The sequence below is a fragment of the Ascaphus truei genome, chromosome 20 (assembly GCF_040206685.1).
Source record: "Ascaphus truei isolate aAscTru1 chromosome 20, aAscTru1.hap1, whole genome shotgun sequence".
Taxonomy (NCBI): domain Eukaryota; kingdom Metazoa; phylum Chordata; class Amphibia; order Anura; family Ascaphidae; genus Ascaphus; species Ascaphus truei.
The window spans coordinates 23,691,416-23,712,694 of NC_134502.1; the positions used below are offsets into that span (position 1 = coordinate 23,691,416).

The 21,279-nt window shown below is 49.6% G+C and overlaps 1 protein-coding gene across 1 annotated transcript; it reads right to left on the reverse strand.

Annotated features, from left to right (window-relative positions):
• Positions 1-19,189: 19,189 nt before the first annotated feature.
• On the reverse strand, positions 19,190-20,956 carry S1PR5 (sphingosine-1-phosphate receptor 5). The gene has a single exon (XM_075577445.1). It carries the CDS (start codon positions 20,455-20,457, stop codon positions 19,303-19,305), a length of 1,155 nt encoding a protein of 384 aa, XP_075433560.1. The 5' UTR covers positions 20,458-20,956; the 3' UTR covers positions 19,190-19,302.
• Positions 20,957-21,279: the final 323 nt, after the last annotated feature.

Consider the following 21,279-nt stretch of genomic DNA (forward strand, 5'->3'; position numbering starts at 1 on the left):
ACCCCCCCGGTTCTCATTCGCCCCCTCTCTCTCACCTGCCCCCCTCTCTCTCACCCCCCCACGGTTCTCACCTGCCCCCCTCTCTCTCACCCCCCCCGGGTTCTCACCTGCCCCCCTCTCTCTCACCCCCCCCCCCCGGTTCTCACCTGCCCCCCTCTCTCTCACCCCCCCCCCCGGTTCTCACCTGCCCCCCTCTCTCTCACCCCCCCGGTTCTCACCTGCCCCCCTCTCTCACCCCCCCCCCCGGTTCTCACCTGCCCCCCTCTCTCTCACCCCCCGGTTCTCACCTGCCCCCCTCTCTCACCCCCCCGGTTCTCACCTGCCCCCTCTCTCTGACCCCCCCCGGTTCTCACCTGCCCCCTCTCTCTGACCCCCCCGGTTCTCACCTGCCCCCCTCTCTCTCACCCCCCCGGGTTCTCACCTGCCCCCCTCTCTCTCACCCCCCCGGGTTCTCACCTGCCCCCCTCTCTCTCACCCCCCCCCCGGTTCTCACCTTCCCCCCCTCCTCTCTCTCACCCCCCTGCTCTCTCACACCCCCCGGTTCTCACCTGCCCCCCTCTCTCTCACCCCCCCCCCCGGTTCTCACCTTCCCCCCTCCTCTCTCTCACCCCCCCTGCTCTCTCACCCCCCCCCCCCGGTTCTCACCTGCCCCCCTCTCTCTCACCCCCCCCCCCCCGGTTCTCACCTGCCCCCTCTCTCTCACCCCCCCCGGTTCTCACCTGCCCGGTTCTCACCTGCCCCCCTTTCTCTCACCCCCCCCGGTTCTCATTCGCCCCCCTCTCTCTCACCTGCCCCCCTCTCTCTCACCCCCCCACGGTTCTCACCTGCCCCCTCTCTCTCACCCCCCCCCGGTTCTCCACCTGCCCCCCTCTCTCTCACCCCCCCCGGTTCTCACCTGCCCCCCTCTCTCTCACCCCCCCGGTTCTCACCTGCCCCCCTCTCTCACCCCCCCGGTTCTCACCTGCCCCCTCTCTCTGACCCCCCCCGGTTCTCACCTGCCCCCCTCTCTCTCACCCCCCCGGTTTCTCACCTGCCCCCCTCTCTCTCACCCCCCCGGTTCTCACCTGCCCCCCTCTCCGCCTGTGCTTCCGGAGTCACCGTGACTAAGCAGCAGCAGCAGCAGGACCCAGCGACGTCAGCGGGGCGAATACGTCACAATAGCAGAGTACGAGCCCGGCGCTGATTGGCTGCGACGCACGGAGATGTGGAATCTTCAGGGAAGTGAAAGTTCAACCGCTTCCTAATACATGAGACACGTGTGTGTGTGTGTGTGTGTGTGTGTGTGTGTGTGTGTGTGTGTGTGTGTGTGTGTGTGTGTGTGTGTGTGTGTGTGTGTGTGTGTGTGTGTGTGTGTGTGTGTGTGTGTGTGTGTGTGTGTGTGTGTGTGTGTGTGTGTGTGTGTGTGTGTGTGTGTGTGTGTGTGTTTTTTATGTGATCTTTCAGTGTCTGTATGTGATGATGTGTGTGTGATCTGATCTGTGTGTGTGTGTGTTTGTGTGATGTGATCTGTGTGTGGGATCTGATCTGTGTGTGTGGGATCTGATATGTGTGTGTGTGGGATCTGTGTGTGTTCTGTGTGTTGTGTGTTGTGTGTATGTGTGTATACTGTATGTGTGTGTTCTGTGTATGTATATACTGTATATGTATGTGTGTGTTCTGTGTACATGTATACTGTATATGTGTGTTCTATGTATGTATTCTGTATGTGTTCTGTGTATGTATACTGTATGTGTGTGTTCTGTGTATGTATATATGTGCGTGTTCTGTGTATGTATACTGTATATGTATGTGTGTGTTCTGTGTATGTATACTGTATATGTATGTGTGTGTTCTGTGTATGTATACTGTATATATGTGTGTATTCTATATATGTATACTGTATATGTATGTGTGGTATATGCTACATGTATGTGTTTTACTGTATGTGTGTATGTTATATATAAATATACATACACACACACAAAAAGAAAGAACAGAACTTTTGTAAAAAGCCCTCAACTATACCCATCAATATCCAATCATTAAACATACATTTATTCACACAAAGACAAACGTTATATGAAGAATGAAAAACATGAACAATATCAATTGAAACATATCTCTCTCTCTCTCTCTCTCTCTCTCTCTCTCTCTCTCTCTCTCTCTCTCTCTCTCTCTCTCTCTCTCTCTCTCTCTCTCTCATCTCTCTCTCTCATATAAACCTTGATAAAGTGCTGTTGCATGAAACGCGTAGGTGCTTTCATGTAGTCCATGTCTTGTTTACAGCTTGCAATACATTTTGATCTGCTATTTTGCCATTTTGGAGTTGCCTTCAATATTTTTCCCCCTCTCCAAAGCTGGAAGTTGGTATTCGTTGGCAGTGCTCTGTCTTCACCTGCTCTCTCCTGGATCCTCTACTCGGACGGATTGCACACCGCAGATATCTGGATTTGCCCCCCAAAGTATACAGGTTAAGGGCGCTCGTGCCCTATAATTTCTCCTGTGTATACTGGACATGCTTTATGTATTTATACTGATTGGGTGTGTATTGTGTGTCCAATGTGCGTGGTTGTCAAGTGGACACAACTAGGCACATATCCCTCTCAGTTACTGTCAGCGACTACTCTGTGGACATTTCATTAATATCTGGATACTTATGGAATATATACTTTTTAGACAGAACCACACCTGATTGCTGAGCACCACACCTACCACAAGGTTCTCGGACTCATTAGACGAGGGAACATCACGAATTTCAGAGTCAGAAGAATCGACATCTGCTGCACTAAAGCCGGTCGGAGACCTTTTCCCGCACAGCAGCTGACCAGACGCCAGTTCCCGGAGACACACGGGGGGACAAGCTTTCTCTATTTCGTGACGTTGTTGCATTATTACTTTCTATGCGTATCTCTGGTTGGGACCCACCCTTCCAGCATTGCTCGAACATTGGCTTACTTGGGACTCTCTGGAGGTTTTGTAGGCGCTTGGCAGCTTTTCCCAATTGGTGCTCCCTACTGATGCACTAGGACTCCCTGGATAGAGTCCATGTGCTGGCCATTTATGATCAGTGGAGCTGCACTTGCTTGCCACTGCCGGCAAGTAGGGTTTCCAGGTGTCCAGTAATGAACCGAACTGTCCTGTATTTGGACACTACGTCCAGTAAAAAGTTAGAGGTAAAGCAGTGTGCTAATACTGGACATGTATGTGTCCGGTGTTACCAACTCTGGACATAGTGACCTGTCCGGCTTTGGGGTTGACCGAGCAGGGCTCTTGCTAGGGGGGCAATCAGGAGGAGGTGTCAGGAACCTGGGGGTGGAGCGTGGAGAGAGGAGGAAACAGCATGGAGCGGAGAGAGAGGCGGGTTGTGTGCGTCTTGAGTGCAGCGCACCTTTCACCATGGTGTCCAGTATTTTTGGAGAAGCCCCCTGGTAACCCTACCCACATCATATTCAAATTAGATTTGGCGTATTCCAAGATTATCTTGTTCTTATTGAGCGCTTGGACTTCCCTACATTTCACCGTTCCACATAGAGCGTTGTTTAATACGTTGTCAGAAATTTCCACTTTTCACACCGTATCTGCTTCAGTCCTGTATACACGCTTTCCATTTTCATTGTCAAAATGTCACTGTGACAGGGACTTATCACTGTTGAGAAAAAAAAAAACTGTCTCCAAATCCAGCAGTGCGCTGGTTAATTGCACACAGGCAATCAACCAGACTCCACCTGGCTGATTAGGACGGTTAGAAAAACCTTGATGTGAGAAACAGGAAGGAGATTCCTTAGCTCACAAGGGAGCTGACCAAGGAAAAGAAAGGCCGCAGAGATTTCCTTAGCCCACAACGGGGCTGACCTAAGGAAAAGAAGATGTCTCGATTGTATTCGCAAGACAAGGGAACAAGAGATACCTGGACACAGAGAGAGCCATAGCACCCAAGGATGCTGACCCGGGAGAACAGAGAGGCCTTCCCCCACGGAAACCCCAGATACAGATAAAAGACTTTCTTTTGGACTGTTGGGTGTATATATGTGTGTGTATGTTTTGGGAGGTAAGCAGCTTAGCTACCCCCCCAGTTGGATAGGCTGGAGTAAAATGTGTAGTGATTTCTCCAAAGTGGAGTAGGTTTTTCTTTTATGTTTTGGGTTGACAGTGTTTAAAGGAATAGGCGCAATAAAGCCTTATTTTAATTTCACCTTAAAAAACGGTCTCCATTGCATACCTGTGCACACATCTCTTAACGTCATGTTCACATTTCTGAAGGTCTATCTCTAGTCGGCTATTCGACCTCTGAAGATCATCCAGGGGTGTAGTGGATTGACTTACTTTTGTTTGGATACTCTATCCTAATGTTGGCGGTAATAAGAACTCCCTCACCATGCTCAATTAACGGCGGCATCCGCTGCGTAGGGCAATTGTTTAATATAGATTTCCCATCTGGTTCTAAAATGTTCCTGAATAACATCAGAGAAGGGAAGGCTTGAACATATGTAGAGAAGGGGATCGGTGTAACAGCCAAGTCGGGGGAAGAAGCAGAACTCGCCGGCCAAAAAGATTTGAATAAAAAAAAAAATCTTTATTAACCTTAATAAAAATGTGAAGGCATCCACATGAAGAGCAAGCTCCTCCTCCCACGCGTTTCACGCAGTCACTGGAGCTTTCTCAAGGAGGCATATTGTGAGTAATGTGTTAACTCCACGCCGACTCAATATCTGTTTGGGTTTATGCTTCTAGTCTCAGCAACTTACACACCCATGAGACTTTGACTATTGCTCTGAACTCTGATCTGCTGACTCACTCCCCTACGGTGACCCCCTCTATATGCCTGTTCACGAGCGCCTATTACTCATCAACCGAGGCGAAGCTATTACTATATATATATATATATATATATATATATATATATATATATATACAGTGTTCGACAAACCTATACATTTACACGCCCCGGGCGAGTGGATTTAACATCGTGGCGAGCTCCTATTGCCCAAGCAGCACACGTGTGGTACTAGGTGGTGAGTAGATTTTTTTTGTTCGGCGAGTAGATTTTTTGGTGATTTGTCGACCACTGTATATATATATATAATATATATGTTATAGGTGTATGTAACAGCGCTGTTCCTCGAGCTCACAGAATCAAGATGGCGGACTGAACCTTTCTAACTGAACTGATTTGATCAAATTCAGTAGGATTGTATTGTGTGTGTGTGTGCTCATTTGCATGTCATTTCCCAGAATCCCTTGCTGCAGTGGAAGCACTGTATGCTAGGTGATAATGATGAAAAGCAGGTTGCAGACCTGTCTAAGACATGTGAATGTGCTCACAAGTATTTTATATATATATATATATATATATATATATATATACACAGTGGTCGACAAATCACCAAAAAATCTACTCGCCGAACAAAAAAAATCTACTCGCCACCCTAGTACCACACTTGGGGCAATAGGAGCTCGCCACGATGTTAAATCCACTCGCCCGGGGCGTGCAAATGTATAGGTTTGTCGAACACTGTATATATATAACAAATGGTCTAACGAATATTCTTCACTGAAACGAGCGGGAGATCGCACCTATCCTGAAGACTTCTTCATTCAAAAATACTGTATACTACAAGGAGAGCAGGGCAAGTATATATATTTTCTGGGACCCCAGGGAGACCCTGCTCCACAGAGCTTACGATCTAACTGGTGTGTTGGGGGGAGGGGGGGGGGCTTACAGTCACAATTAGGATTACAGGGACATTATTAGAAGTGCAGACGGGGGAGGGAAGGGCGAGTGGTAGCCGAGGCGCAGAAAGGTTAATGAGAAGGCGCTTGACGAATATTGAGGGGAAGGGCGTAGGTGGGGAGAGGGTTGTAGAGGTAAAAAGTGCAAAGAGAGAAAAACCTATACATATACAGTATATATAAATATATGTTTGGTGTGTGGGTATATACAGTATATATATATATATATATGTTTATTATTTTTTTCTGCCTCCGTCTGTCACCCCTGCTCGCTTCTTGTAGGATAGGAGTCGTGTTGGCAAACGCTGCTTCTTGAAGGACTTTTCCTGGAATGGGTGTTTGGACGCTTGCCCGCTGATTCCTAGAATGAGCTCAGTTTGAAGGTGTCATTTACATTCAACCCAAATACCTCACATTTAACCCTTCACTGCACGAGAGGCATGCCACATTGCTTTTAATTTCTCCTCTAACTCCTCCTGTTGCCCCATATAACGCCTCCTATTACCCCATATAACCCCTCCCTGCAACTCCTCCTATTGCCCCATATAACCCCTCCCTATAACGCCTCCTATATCCCCCTTATAACCCCTCCCTATTACTCCTCCTATTACTCCGTATAACCTCTCCCTATAACTCCTCCTATTACCCCATATAACCTCTCTATAACTCCTCTATTACCCCATATAACCCTCCCTATAACACCGCCTATTACCCCATATAACCGGTCCCTATAACGCTTCCTATTACCCCATATAACCCCTCCCTATTACTCCTCCTATTACTCCGTATAACCTCTCCCTATAACGCCTCCTATTACCCCATATAACCGCTCCCTATAACTCCTCCTATTGCCCCATATAACCCCTCCCTATAACTCCTCCTATTGCCCCATATAACCCCTCCCTATAACTCCTCCTATTACCCATATAACCCTCCCTATAACTCCTCCTATTGCCCCATATAATCCCTCCCTATTACTCCTCCTATTACCCATATATCCCCTCCCTATAACTCCTCCTATTACTCCGTATAACCTCTCCCTATAACTCCTCCTATTGCCCCATATAACCCCTCCCTATAACTCCTCCTATTACCCATATAAACCCCTCCCTATAACTCCTCCTATTGCCCCATATAATCCCTCCCTATTACTCCTCCTATTACCCATATATCCCTCCCTATAACTCCTCCTATTACTCCGTATAACCTCTCCCTATAACTCCTCCTATTGCCCCATATAACCCCTCCCTATAACTCCTCCTATTGCCCCATATAACCCCTCCCTATAACTCCTCCTATTACCCATATAACCCCTCCCTATAACTCATCCTATTGCCCCATATAATCCCTCCCTATTAGTTCTCCTATTACCCATATAACCCCCTCCCTATAACTCCTCCTATTGCCCCATATAACCGCTCCATATAACTCCTCCTATTACCCCATATAACCCCTCCCTATAACTCCTCCTATTACCCCACATAACCCCTCCCTATTTATTTTTAAAAATACCAGGGAGTAATACATTGAGAGTTACCTCTCGTTTTCAGGTATGTCCTGGGCACAGAGTTATGATGACAGATACATGGTTACATTAAATGAACAGAAGTTATACATTATATACCAGACATTGCATGCACAGTTAGAGATAATATATATTATAGGCGTATGTAACAGTTACAGAGCAGATTAAAATGTGAGACTGCTTTAGTTATGAAAGAACTTAGACTGGTGGCGGCTGTGAGAGTCTCGGTAGACTGTTCCAGTTTTGGGTGCACGGTAAGAGAAGGAGGAACGGCCGGATACTTTGCTGAACCTTGGGACCATGAACAGTCTTTTGGAGTCAGATCTCAGATGATAAGTGCTGCGTGTGTTAGGGGTGAGGAGCTTGTTCAGATAGACGGGTAGTTGGCCCAGAAAGTATTTGAGGGTGAGACAGGAAAGGTGAACTTTGCGCCTAGACTCGAGTGATGACCAACCTAGTTCTTTGAGCATTTCGCAGTGATGTGTGTTGTAGTTGCATTGGGGACAAAGACGCATATTGAGTTATAGAGGGGATCTAGTTTTCCAAGGTGGGTTTGGGGTGCTGTGCCATATAATAATGTCCCCATAGTCTATAATTGGCATTATCATCTATAACTCCTATTACCCCACCCTCCCTATAACTTCTATTGGTCCATGTAACATCTCCCTATAACTCCTCCTATTACCCCATATAACCCCTCCCTATAACTCCTCCTATTACCCCATATAACCCCTCCCTATAACTCCATATAACTGCTCCCTATAACTCCTATTGCTCTATATAACCGCTCCATATAACTCCTCCTATTACTCCATATAACCCTCCCTATAACTCCTCCTATTACCCCATATAACCCCTCCCTATAACTCGTCCTATTACCCATATAACCCCTCCCTATAACTCCATATAACTGCTCCCTATAACTCCTATTGCTCTATATAACCCCTCCCTATAACTCCTCCTATTACTCCATATAACTGCTCCCTATAACTCCTATTGCTCTATATAACCGCTCCATATAACTCCTCCTATTACTCCATATAACCCCTCCCTATAACTCGTCCTATTGCTCCATATAACCCCTCCCTATAACTCCTCCTATTGCTCCATATAACCCCTCCCTATAACTCCTCCTATTGCTCCATATAACCCCTCCCTATAACTCCTCCTATTGCTCCATATAACCCCTCCCTATAACTCGTCCTATTGCTCATATATCGCTACCTATAACTCCTCCTATTGCTCCATATAACCCCTCCCTATAACTCCTCCTATTGCCCCATATAACTCCTCCTATTGCTCCATATAACCCCTCCCTATAAGTCCTCCTATTACCCCATATAACCGCTCCCTATAACTCCTCCTATTACTCTATATAACTCCTCCTATTGCCCCATATAACCGCTCATTATAACTCCTATTGCCCCATAACCCCTCCCTACATCTCTATCTTATCTCCTTCTGTGTATACAGGCATACCTATCTATGCTTGTCTAGCCATGCTGCTGAGTCATGTCGGGTCCCTGTGGTTTATACAGCAGGAAGGTGCTTTAAGGGCAGAACTGCCTCACGTGTAAACAGAGGCACATACACACAGGCACATACTGTACACACAGGCATACACACAAACCCAGGCACACACACAAACACACAGACTCAGGCACACACGCCTAGACACAGACCCAGGGAGATATACATACACACACAGAGGCATACACACACAGGCACATACTGTACACACAGGCATACACACAAACACACAGACCCAGTGAGATATACATACACACACACAGACCCAGGCGCACACGCCTACACACTGACACAGACCCAGGGAGATACACACACACACACAGACCCAGGCGCACACGCCTACACACAGACACAGACCCAGGGAGATATACATACACACACAGACCCAGACGCACACGCCTACACACAGACACAGACCCAGGGATATACACACACACACATACACAGGGATATATACACACACACACAGAGGCATACACAGACAGACACAGGGAGATATACACATAGAGGCATACACACACACAAACCCAGGCACACACGCCTACACACAGTCCCAGGGATATATACACACATAGAGGCAAACACACACAGACCCAGGCACACATGCCTACACACACAGTCCCAGGGATATATACACACACAGGAATACACACACAGACCCAGGCACACACGCCTACACACAGACACAGGGTATATACACACACAGAGGCACAAACACACAGACCCAGGCACACACGCCTACACACACAGTCCCAGGGATATATACACACACAGGAATACACACACAGACCCAGGCACACACGCCTACACACAGACACAGGGTATATACACACACAGAGGCACAAACACACAGACCCAGGCACACACGCCTACACACACAGTCCCAGGGATATATACACACACAGGCATACACACACAGACCCAGGCACACACGCCTACACACAGACACAGGGAGATATACACACACAGAGGCACAAACACACAGACCCAGGCACACACGCCTACACACACAGTCCCAGGGATATATACACACACAGGCATACACACACAGACCCAGGCACACACGCCTACACACAGACACAGGGAGATATACACACACAGAGGCATAGACACACAGGCCCCGGGGGGGGGGGGGCGCGCTGCTGGGACCTCGCCTTCATGTCTCTCCTCCGATACCGCGTCTGCGGACTTTCGCTACGTGCGGCTGTGCATGTTCACTACACGCCAACTGGATGAGTGGCATGACCACAGCTCACCTGGGCTCCCGTGCTGCTCCTGGCTAGCGGTTGAGCTGCCGCCGCCTCTCTGGACATTCCGATGAGTATTACCGAAGTCCCCCATTCACACTTATCGGGACAAGCCTGGCTACACTACAGGGCTCTGTCTTTGTTACACGGTTACATAGTAGATGAGGGTGAAAAAAGACGTACGTCCATCAAGTTCAACCTATGCTAAATTTAGACAGCAGATACTTTATCCTATATCTATACTTCCTTATTGACCCAGAGGAAGGCAAACAAAAAAACCCCAGTGTCATATCATCCAATGATATCTGATAAGGGGGAAAATAAATTCCTTCCTGACTCCCAATATTGGCAATCGGATGAATCCCTGGATCAACATCCTTCCCATGTTTACTTATTTGGTATATCCCGGTATACCTTTCCTTTCTAAAAAGATGTCCAGCCTTTTTTTTTGAACAAATCTATTGTATCTGCCATCACAGTCTCCATGGGTAATGAATCCCACACTGTAACTGCCCTTACTGTAAAGAACCCTTTCCTTTGTTGCTCGTGAAATCTCCTTTCCTCCAACCTTAAGGGATGGCCCTGTGTCCTTTGTACTGCCCGAGGGATGAATAGTTCTTTTGAAAGCTCCTTGTATTGTCCCCGAATATATTTGTATATAGTTATCATATCCCCTCTTAGACGCCTCTTTACTAATGTAAATAAATTTAATTTAGCTATCCTCTCCTCATAAGTTACATTGTCCATCCTTTATTAATTTGGTGGCTCTTCTCTGCACTCTCTCTAGGTCCATAATGTCTTTTCTTAGGGTTGGTGCCCAAAATTGTACTCCATATTCAAGGTGTGGTCTTACTAATGCTTTGTAAAGGGGCATAATTATGTTTACTTCCCTTCCATCCATTGCCCATTTAATGCAAGATAAGATCTTGTTTGCCTTTGCAGCTACTGCATGACATTGGGCACTATTGCTAAACCTGCTGTCTACACGCACTCCTAAATAAATCCTTCTCCATCAAGGATTCCCCCAATTTATCCCATTTAATGTGTAAGTCGCCAGTTTATTCTTGCATCCCAAATGCATAACCTTACATTTATCTGTATTAAACCTCATCTGCCATTTACCTGCCCAGGTTTCCAGGTCTCTCCAAGTCCTTCTGACGTGATGTATTACATCAGTACTTATCTTTGACACCATGTTATAGCTGTGATTAGCAGCCACCCTCACCGGACTCGGCTATTTCACTTGTGGACGTTACCATCGTTTTTGCGCTATCCCCAGCTCACCTATGGCCCAGGGTGCTGCACCGATTCGCACTGACTCCCACACTTCGGGCAGTTTGGTTTCCACCACGTGTCCAGTACGTCTGTTATATATTCTACCTTATCTGACCGCACGCTCGCCACAGCTTAGCGGATCTTACTGCTCCCTTGTTTTTGGTCGGGGTTACAGCTTTATTATAGCCTGTATTTGTTCCGCCTCCATAGTCTCTGTGCATTCGGCACCTTTTATGGGGCTCAGTTCTGTCCCATTTTGAGAGGTTGTGTATTTGAGGTCCTATCGTTCTTAAACTGTCTTTTTAATTTTTGTGTCGATTAATAAAACGTGTTTGTAATTTGGTATTTTCCAGTGCTTGTTCTGGGGTGTCTTTCTTTTTGTGCTCTTATAACGGCGTATTTTCTTCGCTACACGCCATTTTGTAACTATGCACTTTAAATAAAAGGGGTCCCATTTTTCTGAACAGTATATCTATCTATATATTTATTTTTATAGCATGTTCTTGTATACAGAGACATTTTTGCAGGCACGGGTCCCTGCCCCGTGGAGCTTACAATCTACGTTTTTGGTGCCTGAGGCACAGGGAGATAAAGTGACTTGCCCAAGGTCACAAGGAGACGACACCGGGAATTGAGCCGCACCATCTCCCAGGATCCCCTGCTTCACACTCAGTGCCAGTCAGTGTCTTTACTCACTGAGCCGCTCCTTCTCCCAGGTTCCCCTGCTTCACACTCAGTGCCAGTCAGTGTCTTTACTCACTGAGCCGCTCCTTCTCCCAGGTTCCCCTGCTTCACACTCAGTGCCAGCCAGTGTCTTTACTCACTGAGCCGCTCCTTCTCCCAGGCTCCCCTGCTTCACACTCAGTGCCAGTCAGTGTCTTTACTCACTGAGCCGCTCCATCTCCCAGGCTCCCCTGCTTCACACTCAGTGCCAGTCAGTGTCTTTACTCACTGAGACGCTCCTTCTCCCAGGTTCCCCTGCTTCACACTCAGTGCCAGTCCAGTGTCTTTACTCACTGAGCCGCTCCTTCTCCCAGGCTCCCCTGCTTCACACTCAGTGCCAGTCAGTGTCTTTACTCACTGAGCCGCACCATATCCCAGGCTCCCCTGCTTCAAACTCAGTGCCAGTCAGTGTCTTTACTCACTGAGCCGCTCCTTCTCCCAGACTCCCCTGCTTCCCACTCAGTGTCTTTACTCACCGAGTCTCTCTCTCTCTCTCTCGTTCAGAAAAACGGACCCCTTTTATTTAACGTGCATAGTTACAATATGGCGTGTAGCGAAGAACCTACGCCCGTTATAAAGTGCTCGAGACAGAGCAAGAATTATGATCCCTAACGCTGAGATAACATGTTCCTGATAAAGGACGGTCGCTCGGGGGTCTGGGCAAAATTAATTTGTATCGTTCAGGAGCGGGATCAGCGCGTTATCGCAATCAGACCGCGGCGTTCTCGTCTCCGGGCGCACGTGTCAGCAGCAGGAGGGCAGTTTGGACACACACTTTGAACTAACCTTAGTGTCTCAGGTTAGATTGCAGCAGTTTAACACGTTTACGAGCGGCGAAGGAAAAACTCCTGTTTCCCGTTTAATGAACGTGAACCTCCCGCAGGGTATCTGGGACGTTGTGACATCATACAGTGACATCACTGTAGTAAACCTGTAGTAAACGTCAGTGGATTGTCTACATTGTGCTTGTTAGATCGTGTTAATGTACAGAACAGACCAACAATTGAGCACATTTTCATGGGGATTAAGCGAGAAATATATACAAGACTAGCTGAGAGACCCGGCGTTGCCCGGGATGTAAATGCGTAATAGGTAGTATTATTTATAACTCGTGGAACAATAGGTGAGTATTTGTTGTAAAGGTTTGGGGGGGGGGGAGAAAGGGGAGCGGGGGGGGAGAAAGGGGAGCGGGGGGGGAGAAAGGGGAGCGGGGGGGGGGGGAGAAAGGGGAGCGGGGGGGGGGGGGGAGAAAGGGGAGCGGGGGGGGGGGAGAAAGGGGAGCGGGGGGGGGGAGAAAGGGGAGCGGGGGGGGGAGAAAGGGGAGCGGGGGGGGTGAGAAAGGGGGAGCGGGGGGGGGGGAGAAAGGGGAGCGGGGGGGGGGAGAAAGGGGAGCTGGGGGGGGAGAAAGGGGAGCGGGGGGGAGAAAGGGGAGCGGGGGGGGAGAAAGGGGAGCGGGGGGGGGAGAAAGGGGAGCGGGGGGGGGGAGAAAGGGGAGCGGGGGGGGGGGAGAAAGGGGAGCGGGGGAGGGGGGGAGAAAGGGGAGCGGGGGAGGGGGGGAGAGAAAGGGGAGCGGGGGGGGGGGAGAAAGGGGAGCGGGGGGGAGAAAGGGGCGCGGGGGGGGGGGGGGAAAGGGGAGCGGGGGGGAGAAAGGGGAGCGGGGGAGGGGGGGGAGAAAGGGGAGCGGGGGAGGGGGGGAGAAAGGGGAGCGGGGGGGGGGAGAAAGGGGAGCGGGGGGGAGAAAGGGGCGCGGGGGGGGGGGGGGAAAGGGGAGCGGGGGGGGAAGGGGGGGGGAGAAAGGAGAGCAGGGGGGGGAAAGGGGCGGAGAAAGGGGAGTGGGGGGGGGAGAAAGGGGAGCGGGGGGGGGAGAAAGGGGAGCGGGGGGGGGAGAAAAAGGGGAGTGGGGGGGGAGAAAGGGGAGCAGGGGGGGGAGAAAGGGGAGCGGGGGGGGGAAAAGGGGAGTTGGGGGGGGGGAAAGGGGAGTGGGGGGGGGGGTGGAGAGCAGTGGGCATATGTATTGTCATAATTTATGTATGGGCATTTCCCCCCCCTCCTCCGTGCGTCCGTCCCAATGCTGGTTCCCCGTGACTCCCCCCCCCGTTCCCCGCTTGGTCCCCCGATGTGCCGTCCTGCTGAGTGAGGCGTGCAGGCGGCTGCAGGAAGCGCCCTGTGTGGGCCTAAGACTCGCGCTCCCCCCCCCCCCCCCGGCGCCCGCTCGATGTGGCGTCTGGCCTGAGCGGGCGGTAGGAAGCGCCCTGTGTGTGTGGGCCTGAGGCTGAGGCGGGACGCGCAGTGGGCCTGAGGCTGAGGCGGGACGCGCAGTGGGCCTGAGGCTGAGGCGGGGACGCGCAGTGGGCCTGAGGCTGAGGCGGCATGCGCAGTGGGCCTGAGGCTGAGGCGGGATGCGCAGTGGGCCTGAGGCTGAGGCGGGATGCGCAGTGGGCCTGAGGCTGAGGTGGGATGCGCAGTGGGCATGAGGCTGAGGCGGGGACGCGCAGTGACTTACCTGAGCGGGTGGTAGCGCCGGGGAGGTAAGGGAGCGGCTGGGGTAGGAGGGCCGCGCTTCCCGTCCGGAGCCAGTGCAGGACGGCGCACGTGAGGGGGGGGGGGGAGGGGGGCGGACAGAGGGTGTGTGTGTGTGTATAGAGCTGCTGTGTTTTGTGTGTGTGTGTGTGTGTGTATAGAGCTGCTGTGTTGTGTGTGTGTGTATAGAGCTGCTGTGTTGTGTGTGTGTATGTGTATAGAGCTGCTGTGTTGTATGTGTGTGTGTGTGTATAGAGCTGCTGTGTTTGTGTGTGTGTGTGTGTGTGTATAGAGCTGCTGTGTTGTGTGTGTGTGTGTGTGTGTGTGTGTGTGTATAGAGCTGCTGTGTTGTGTGTGTGTGTGTGTGTGTGTGTGTGTGTGTGTGTGTGTGTGTATAGAGCTGCTGTGTTGTGTGTGTGTGTGTGTGTGTGGCCCGTCACTCCGCCTCAGGCCAATGAGAGGTGTGCGGGGGCGGGCGACCCAAGGGACCAATGAGATTTCCCCTAGGGACACCGGACATCCAGGCAGGCAAACATACAGTGCTTTCACTAATATAGTATAAGATATGATGAAAAACCAAAGAGGTCTCGTTTCCTAAATATGGCGTCTGTGTGTGTGTATATATATATATATATATATATATATATATATATATTATATATTTTTTGTTGACTTTTTCACCCACCATAACTTAAAATGTATATGGTAAACCTACCCAGCCTTGAAAATTGCAGAGCTAGTATGACCAACCTCACACTGATGAGACCCATTAAGGTTGAAACATGTCTGTGAGTGGTTTGACTTGCTTTGCCTCTAATCCCAGGCTGTGCTTAAAAGCTGTGTGAGCCAAATATACGCCTAAACTATTGGCCAATAGATTATGTCTAATCCTACGCAGACTTATACACCCAGATCAGGTCGGAGATTCATCCAAGGCAGACAGGCAGCGGACAATACCCGGCGATTTATTGATCTGGTAGAATTGGCTAATAAAAATAACACACAAAGTATGCTGTTAAGTCTGGATGCAGAAAAAAGCTTTTGATAGGATAGGCTGTGGCTTTACCTGGAGGAGACGCTTTGCGGCATTTGGCTTTGGAGATCAGGTGAGTAGAGCGATTCTCTCGCTGTACTCAGGAACCTACCGCCAGGGTAACACATCAGGGCTTTCCCCATCTCTCCCCTTTCAAATTTAGAGTGGCACGAGACAGGGATGCCCATTATCCCCTCTTCTGTTCGCTCTATGTATAGAACCACTGGCGGCGCAAATTAGAGGCAACCCGGACATCTCAGGGTTAAACGCATATTCTCAAACACATAAAGCGGCCCTGTACGCAGATGATATCCTACTAATTATCTCAAAGCCCCCTCACCTCCTTGCCAAACCTATTGGATTTATTGGACAGATTCTCGAACATTTCGGGATTTAAAATAAATCAAGCTAAATCTGAAAGCCCTCAACATCAATCTCCCTAGACAACGTAGAGAAGTTATTGCAACTGAATTTTAACTTCCACTGGCAACAGAAATACATAAAATATCTAGGAGTCCACATAACCAAGAACACCAAAGACATCTACAATGCAAATTACCCCAACCTAATTCGGACGTTGATAGCTGACCTCCATAAATGGTCCTCTATACGAATATCCTGGATAGGTAGGATACATAGCGTCAAAATGAACCTACTCCCCCGTATCCTATACCTTTTCCAGACGTTACCAGTGCCACTCAGACTGAAGGATTTGCTCTCACTTCAGTTTGAAATCTCTAAATTTATCTGGGGAGGGAAAAAAACGAGAGTCAACAAATTAAATATGAAAAGAACTGTCATAGCGGGTGGCCTAGCGGTACCCTGCCTGCTCTCATATTACAAAGCGGCTCAATTAAGCCAAATTGTTCAATGGCAATCCAATCCACGCCTAAAACGGTGGGTGGAATTAGAGAGTGCTGCCTGCGCTCCTTTGAAAATACGCAACTTGATTTGGCTACCTAAAACAGCATGACGATCTGCTGACATGCCACTTTCCTCAATGACCAACTCGTTGTCTATCTGGGAGGCCAATAAGACTCAATACTCCCTCACAACGAGTAATTCTTCAACGTCCCCAATTTGGAACAACCCCAAGTTCGCTCCTGGCCTACTAGAGGGAGATGCATCAATTTGGAAACAAAAAGGTTACGTACGGATCAAAGATCTGGAGGGATACAATAGCAAGATTAAAACGTTTTGGTCACGTCAGACTAGAAAAAGATATACCCCACTCAGAATTTTTTAGGTACCTCCAGCTCCGAGCATTTTATAACAAATTTGCCCCATACCCCCCCTGACGTCATTCGAAAAGCTCTGTCTGGTGGAGACCGGCACAAAGGGACTCACGTCACAACTGTACAAGGAAGTAGTCAATTCTGCGAGCTCTAGACAACAACCACCGTCATTTAGTACCCAATGGGAAAGAGACCTGGGAGAGACATTAGAAGACGACGAGTGGAACGCTATATATCTGGCCACGACAAAAAGCTCCATATGTACCACACTAAGGGAGAACGCATATAAGGTCCTAATGCGGTGGTACCTCACCCCAATGAAATTAGCCAAGTTCGTGCCTGGATCCTCCTCACTATGCCCCCGGCAGTGCGGAGGATCGGCCGATCTGTTACATATGCTGTGGTCTTGCCCGCGGATCTCCCCACTATGGGAAGAAATCAAAAATTGGATACTGAGGGTCTTCGACCTCACTATTCCCCCAGACCCATGGCTATTCCTCTTGAATAGACCACTAACGGGCCTGTGGAAACGCCCCGAAATTACAAGCATCCCAAAGATTCGAAATCGATTGTGGTTTATCTGCCAGATGGAAAAGTTGACGAGTCTAGTCAACGACACTGGCACCAATTATCTCAAAGTATGGACGCCTTGGCTGGCGCAGGCGGATATCCCCGGGGTTGAGAGGAACACAATCTGGCTGTGATAGATGCAGGTGCGTTCTCCTTTAGGAGCGGAAACTCGGCTCACGACGACTACGCAGACAAATAGACAGAAAGCCTACAGAGGTGATAAACTGGAGAGGACGCAACCCACAAAGAGCCTTACTAGGAACGGTGGAGAGACCTAGCACGAGTGGATGCTCCTCTCTTAGCCGTGTCGCCCGTTACTCCCTCCCTACCCTCCCCATCCCTCCCTACCCTCCCCATCCCTTCCTACCCTCCCCATCCCTCCCTACCCTCCCCATCCCTTCATACCCTGCCCATCCCTTCCTACCCTGCCCATCCCTTCATACCCTGCCCATCCCTTCCTACCCTGCCCATCCCTTCCTACCCTGCCCATCCCTTCCTACCCTCCCCATCCCTTCCTACCCTCCCCATCCCTTCCTACCCTCCCCATCCCTTCATACCCTGCCCATCCCTTCCTACCCTCCCCATCCCTTCATACCCTCCCCATCCCTTCCTACCCTCCCCATCCCTTACTACCCTCCCCATCCCTTCATACCCTCCCCATCCCTTCCTACCCTCCCCATCCCTTCATACCCTGCCCATCCCTTCCTACCCTCCCCATCCCTTCATACCCCCTTTTTTTGTCTTTATTGATTTTGTTTTTGTGTTTGTCAATTTGAATTAATTGCATTATGTAAATTGTGTTGTTATCTTTATTGCTAGTCCACCCAAAACAACCCGGTCGAGTAGGGCCCGAAAAACCGGGATACGTCTCACGAGCTGACATACGGTACTGTCTACAGAGGAGATTTACACTAAAAATGAATGTAATGTATACTGTATTCTGCATCACTTGTTTGGAAAAAATGCAATAAAATCTAAGTTACAAAAAAAAAAAAGCTGTGTGAGCAGCATTGCATTTGCTTATATGGGTTCCATGTAAATGTTTTTTCAGGCAAAAGGTGATACGTTGTGTGCTCATTTGCATGTCATTTCCCAGAATCCCTTGCTGCAGTGGAAGCACTGTATGCTAGGTGATAATGGTTGAAAGCCAGGGCTGCAGACGTGTGAATCTGCTCACAAGTGATATTCTTTATTGGCTATGTCTGTGGGTGGGTTTGCTGGCTATGCATCTTAACCCTGGCTGTGCTCAAAGCTGTGACCATGCAGCAAGCTTAAGCCTATAGGGAACCATGTTTATGGTTTTGAAGCAAAAGGTGGCCCTGTGTGCTCATTTGCATGCCATTTCCCAGAATCCCTTGCTGCGGTGGAAGTGCTGTGTGCTGGGTGATAATGGGGAAAGGTGGGGTGGCAGACCTGGCTAAGACATGCAAATGAGCACACAGTAATATTTCCATTTGATATATATATATATATAGTTTGGATTATATATATATATCATCATCATCCTCTCCAGCCCGTGTCCTCCCACTGCTGGATGAAGCCCCCCCAACGATCTCCCAGGTACTGCGGTGGCACGCCTCTCTTCTCCACGCGTATATCTGTATATACCTTGAGAACACGCAATATCTCATCTTTTTGCCCAGTTTTAGCAGCCGTTCCAGCATAATACAACTCCGTGCCCAGTCTCCCTCTACACCAGAAAAGCATGCCCTACGGTAAGAAGGAGACCTTACAAACCCCCCTCTTTGAATGTGCTTCTCATTCACACAGCGGACCCACTCTGTGTGGGTAGATGATCCTAACGGGGGGCTGACAGTATCACTGCTTTTTGATTTTTTTTTTATTATTTTGCATCCCTACAGCTGCCCCCTTCAAAGAATAAAGGGGGGTTTATGTCGAGGGCACGTTGACTATCATAAACAAAGTCAGGGGTGGTCAATTCTCCACCATTTTGGACACCAGAGACTTGATCGCGGTGGGTGTCCCATTCCCCGAAGACACCGTGATGTCCAACCCTTCCTGCTTGTGGGAAGACTTCTCGGACCTGCTGGTGCTCCTCTCCAGGATGGGAAGGATGCCGAATCGGCGCCCGTTCTCGCCATCCTCCGTGGCCACGCACGGGAAGCAGACCAGCCTCAGGATGGCTCGCCTAATATCCCGGCTGGTCAGCGTGTAGATGATGGGGTTGAGGAAAGAGTTAATCATGGCCAGGCCCAGGAAGTAGTCGGCCTTCAGAAGGACGGGGCAGGCGTTGACCTCGCAGGAGACATCGAAGAGGAGAAGTACGAAGAGGGGAAGCCAGCAGCCGATGAAGGTGCCCACCACAATGGTGACAGTCTTGAGCAGGGCCATGTACTTTTGGGACTTCTTCAATGCTCCCTTGCGGAGGGTGCCCAGTCGCTGGCTGTTGGATTTGACAATTCTGTAGATCCGCAGGTAGAGGACCACGATAGAGATCAGTATGGCCAAGAAGACACTGATGCAGAACAAGATGTAGTTTTTGGAGTACAAGGGCAGGATGGTGGAGCAGGACTGGAGGTTCTGGATGCAGTTCCACCCCAATATAGGCAAAATGCCCAAGAGGCTGGACACCATCCAGCTTGCCCCGATGAGCAGGAACATCCGACCCTTCTTGTCCCCGCTGTAGAGCTTCATACGTACCATGGTGATGTGACGCTCGATGGCTATAGCCAACAGGCTGAATATGGATGCCGCCAGGGTGACAAAGACGCCCCCCTCCCTAACGAACCACATGGCCGGGGTGAGTCGCAGGGTATTGGCTCCGGACATCACGATGTTGACCATGTAAGCCACCCCGGCCAAGAGGTCAGACAAGGTAAGGTTCCCGAGCAGGTAGAACATGGGCGAGTGGAACTTCTTGTTGCGCCAGAGGGCCAGGAGGACAACGAGGTTCTCCAGCACGATGAGGACGCAGACCACCAAGAAGACCACTGCCTCTGCCTTTAACCCCCCCTTGTATTTGTTGGTGCTGAGCTTCCCCGTGTAGTTGTAGTGGAGGGCGATAACCTCATTGTTCTGGTACTCCCTGTATATCCGGCTCAGGCGGTGCGGAGTTGGGAGGAGATCCATGGCGCGGACCCTTCTCCTCCCCTCTCCCACCCCTAAAATCCAGCCCCGGCCCGGGCCTCAGCTGTGGGACAGGGTCATTTCTAAACCAGGCTTGAGGTTGGCTGGCCACTGAAGTGGAAGTCCGGGGAAAAAAATGAGTTGGCTGAACAAGATCTCGATTCCCCCCCACCACCACCGATGGAGGAGGAACCCACCCTCTGAAGTGAAACCAATGTCTCGGTTGCCACCAGCGTAGGAACAGAGAGGGTTGACGGGGCTGGCCTTTGAAGTGGGCTCTGGCTTCCACAGACACAGCCCACCTTGGCTAGTCTCCTGCTGCCTTCATGGCCGTGCAGAGTAGGGCAAAAGAGTCCCCATGTAGATGCATGGGTGACATTAAACCCTTATGCAGTTGTTGGACGGGGGTATTCGGTGACATTGCATTTCTCTGCTCTCACCACCGGGTGGCAGTGTTTCCTCACTCTCCAATGGCACCATTCAACCTTCAGCCGCAAGTTGCAACCTGGATATTGAAAAACACAAGTGACAATTATACATTTATAGTAAAAAAAAACATTTTATATATATTTATTTTTTTATTTACAGTTCTCATCTGTTTTAACTGTTTTTATTCCGATACTTTAAAAAAAAAAAAAAATCTTATTCAGTGTGACCTTATTTTTCATTAACCGCACTCTTATATACAGAGGGATACATGCACAATACAGGGAGAGGAGGGACCATTGGGAGGAGGGAATCCTGCCCCACAGAGCTTACACTCTAATATACAGAGGGACATAGATACAATACAGGGAGAGGAGGGACCAATGGGAGAAGGGAATC

What these genes read in the sequence shown, in the direction of transcription:
- S1PR5 (XM_075577445.1), bottom strand. Translation starts at nt 20,457, where the DNA reads ATGGATCTCCTCCCAACTCCGCACCGCCTGAGCCGGATATACAGGGAG.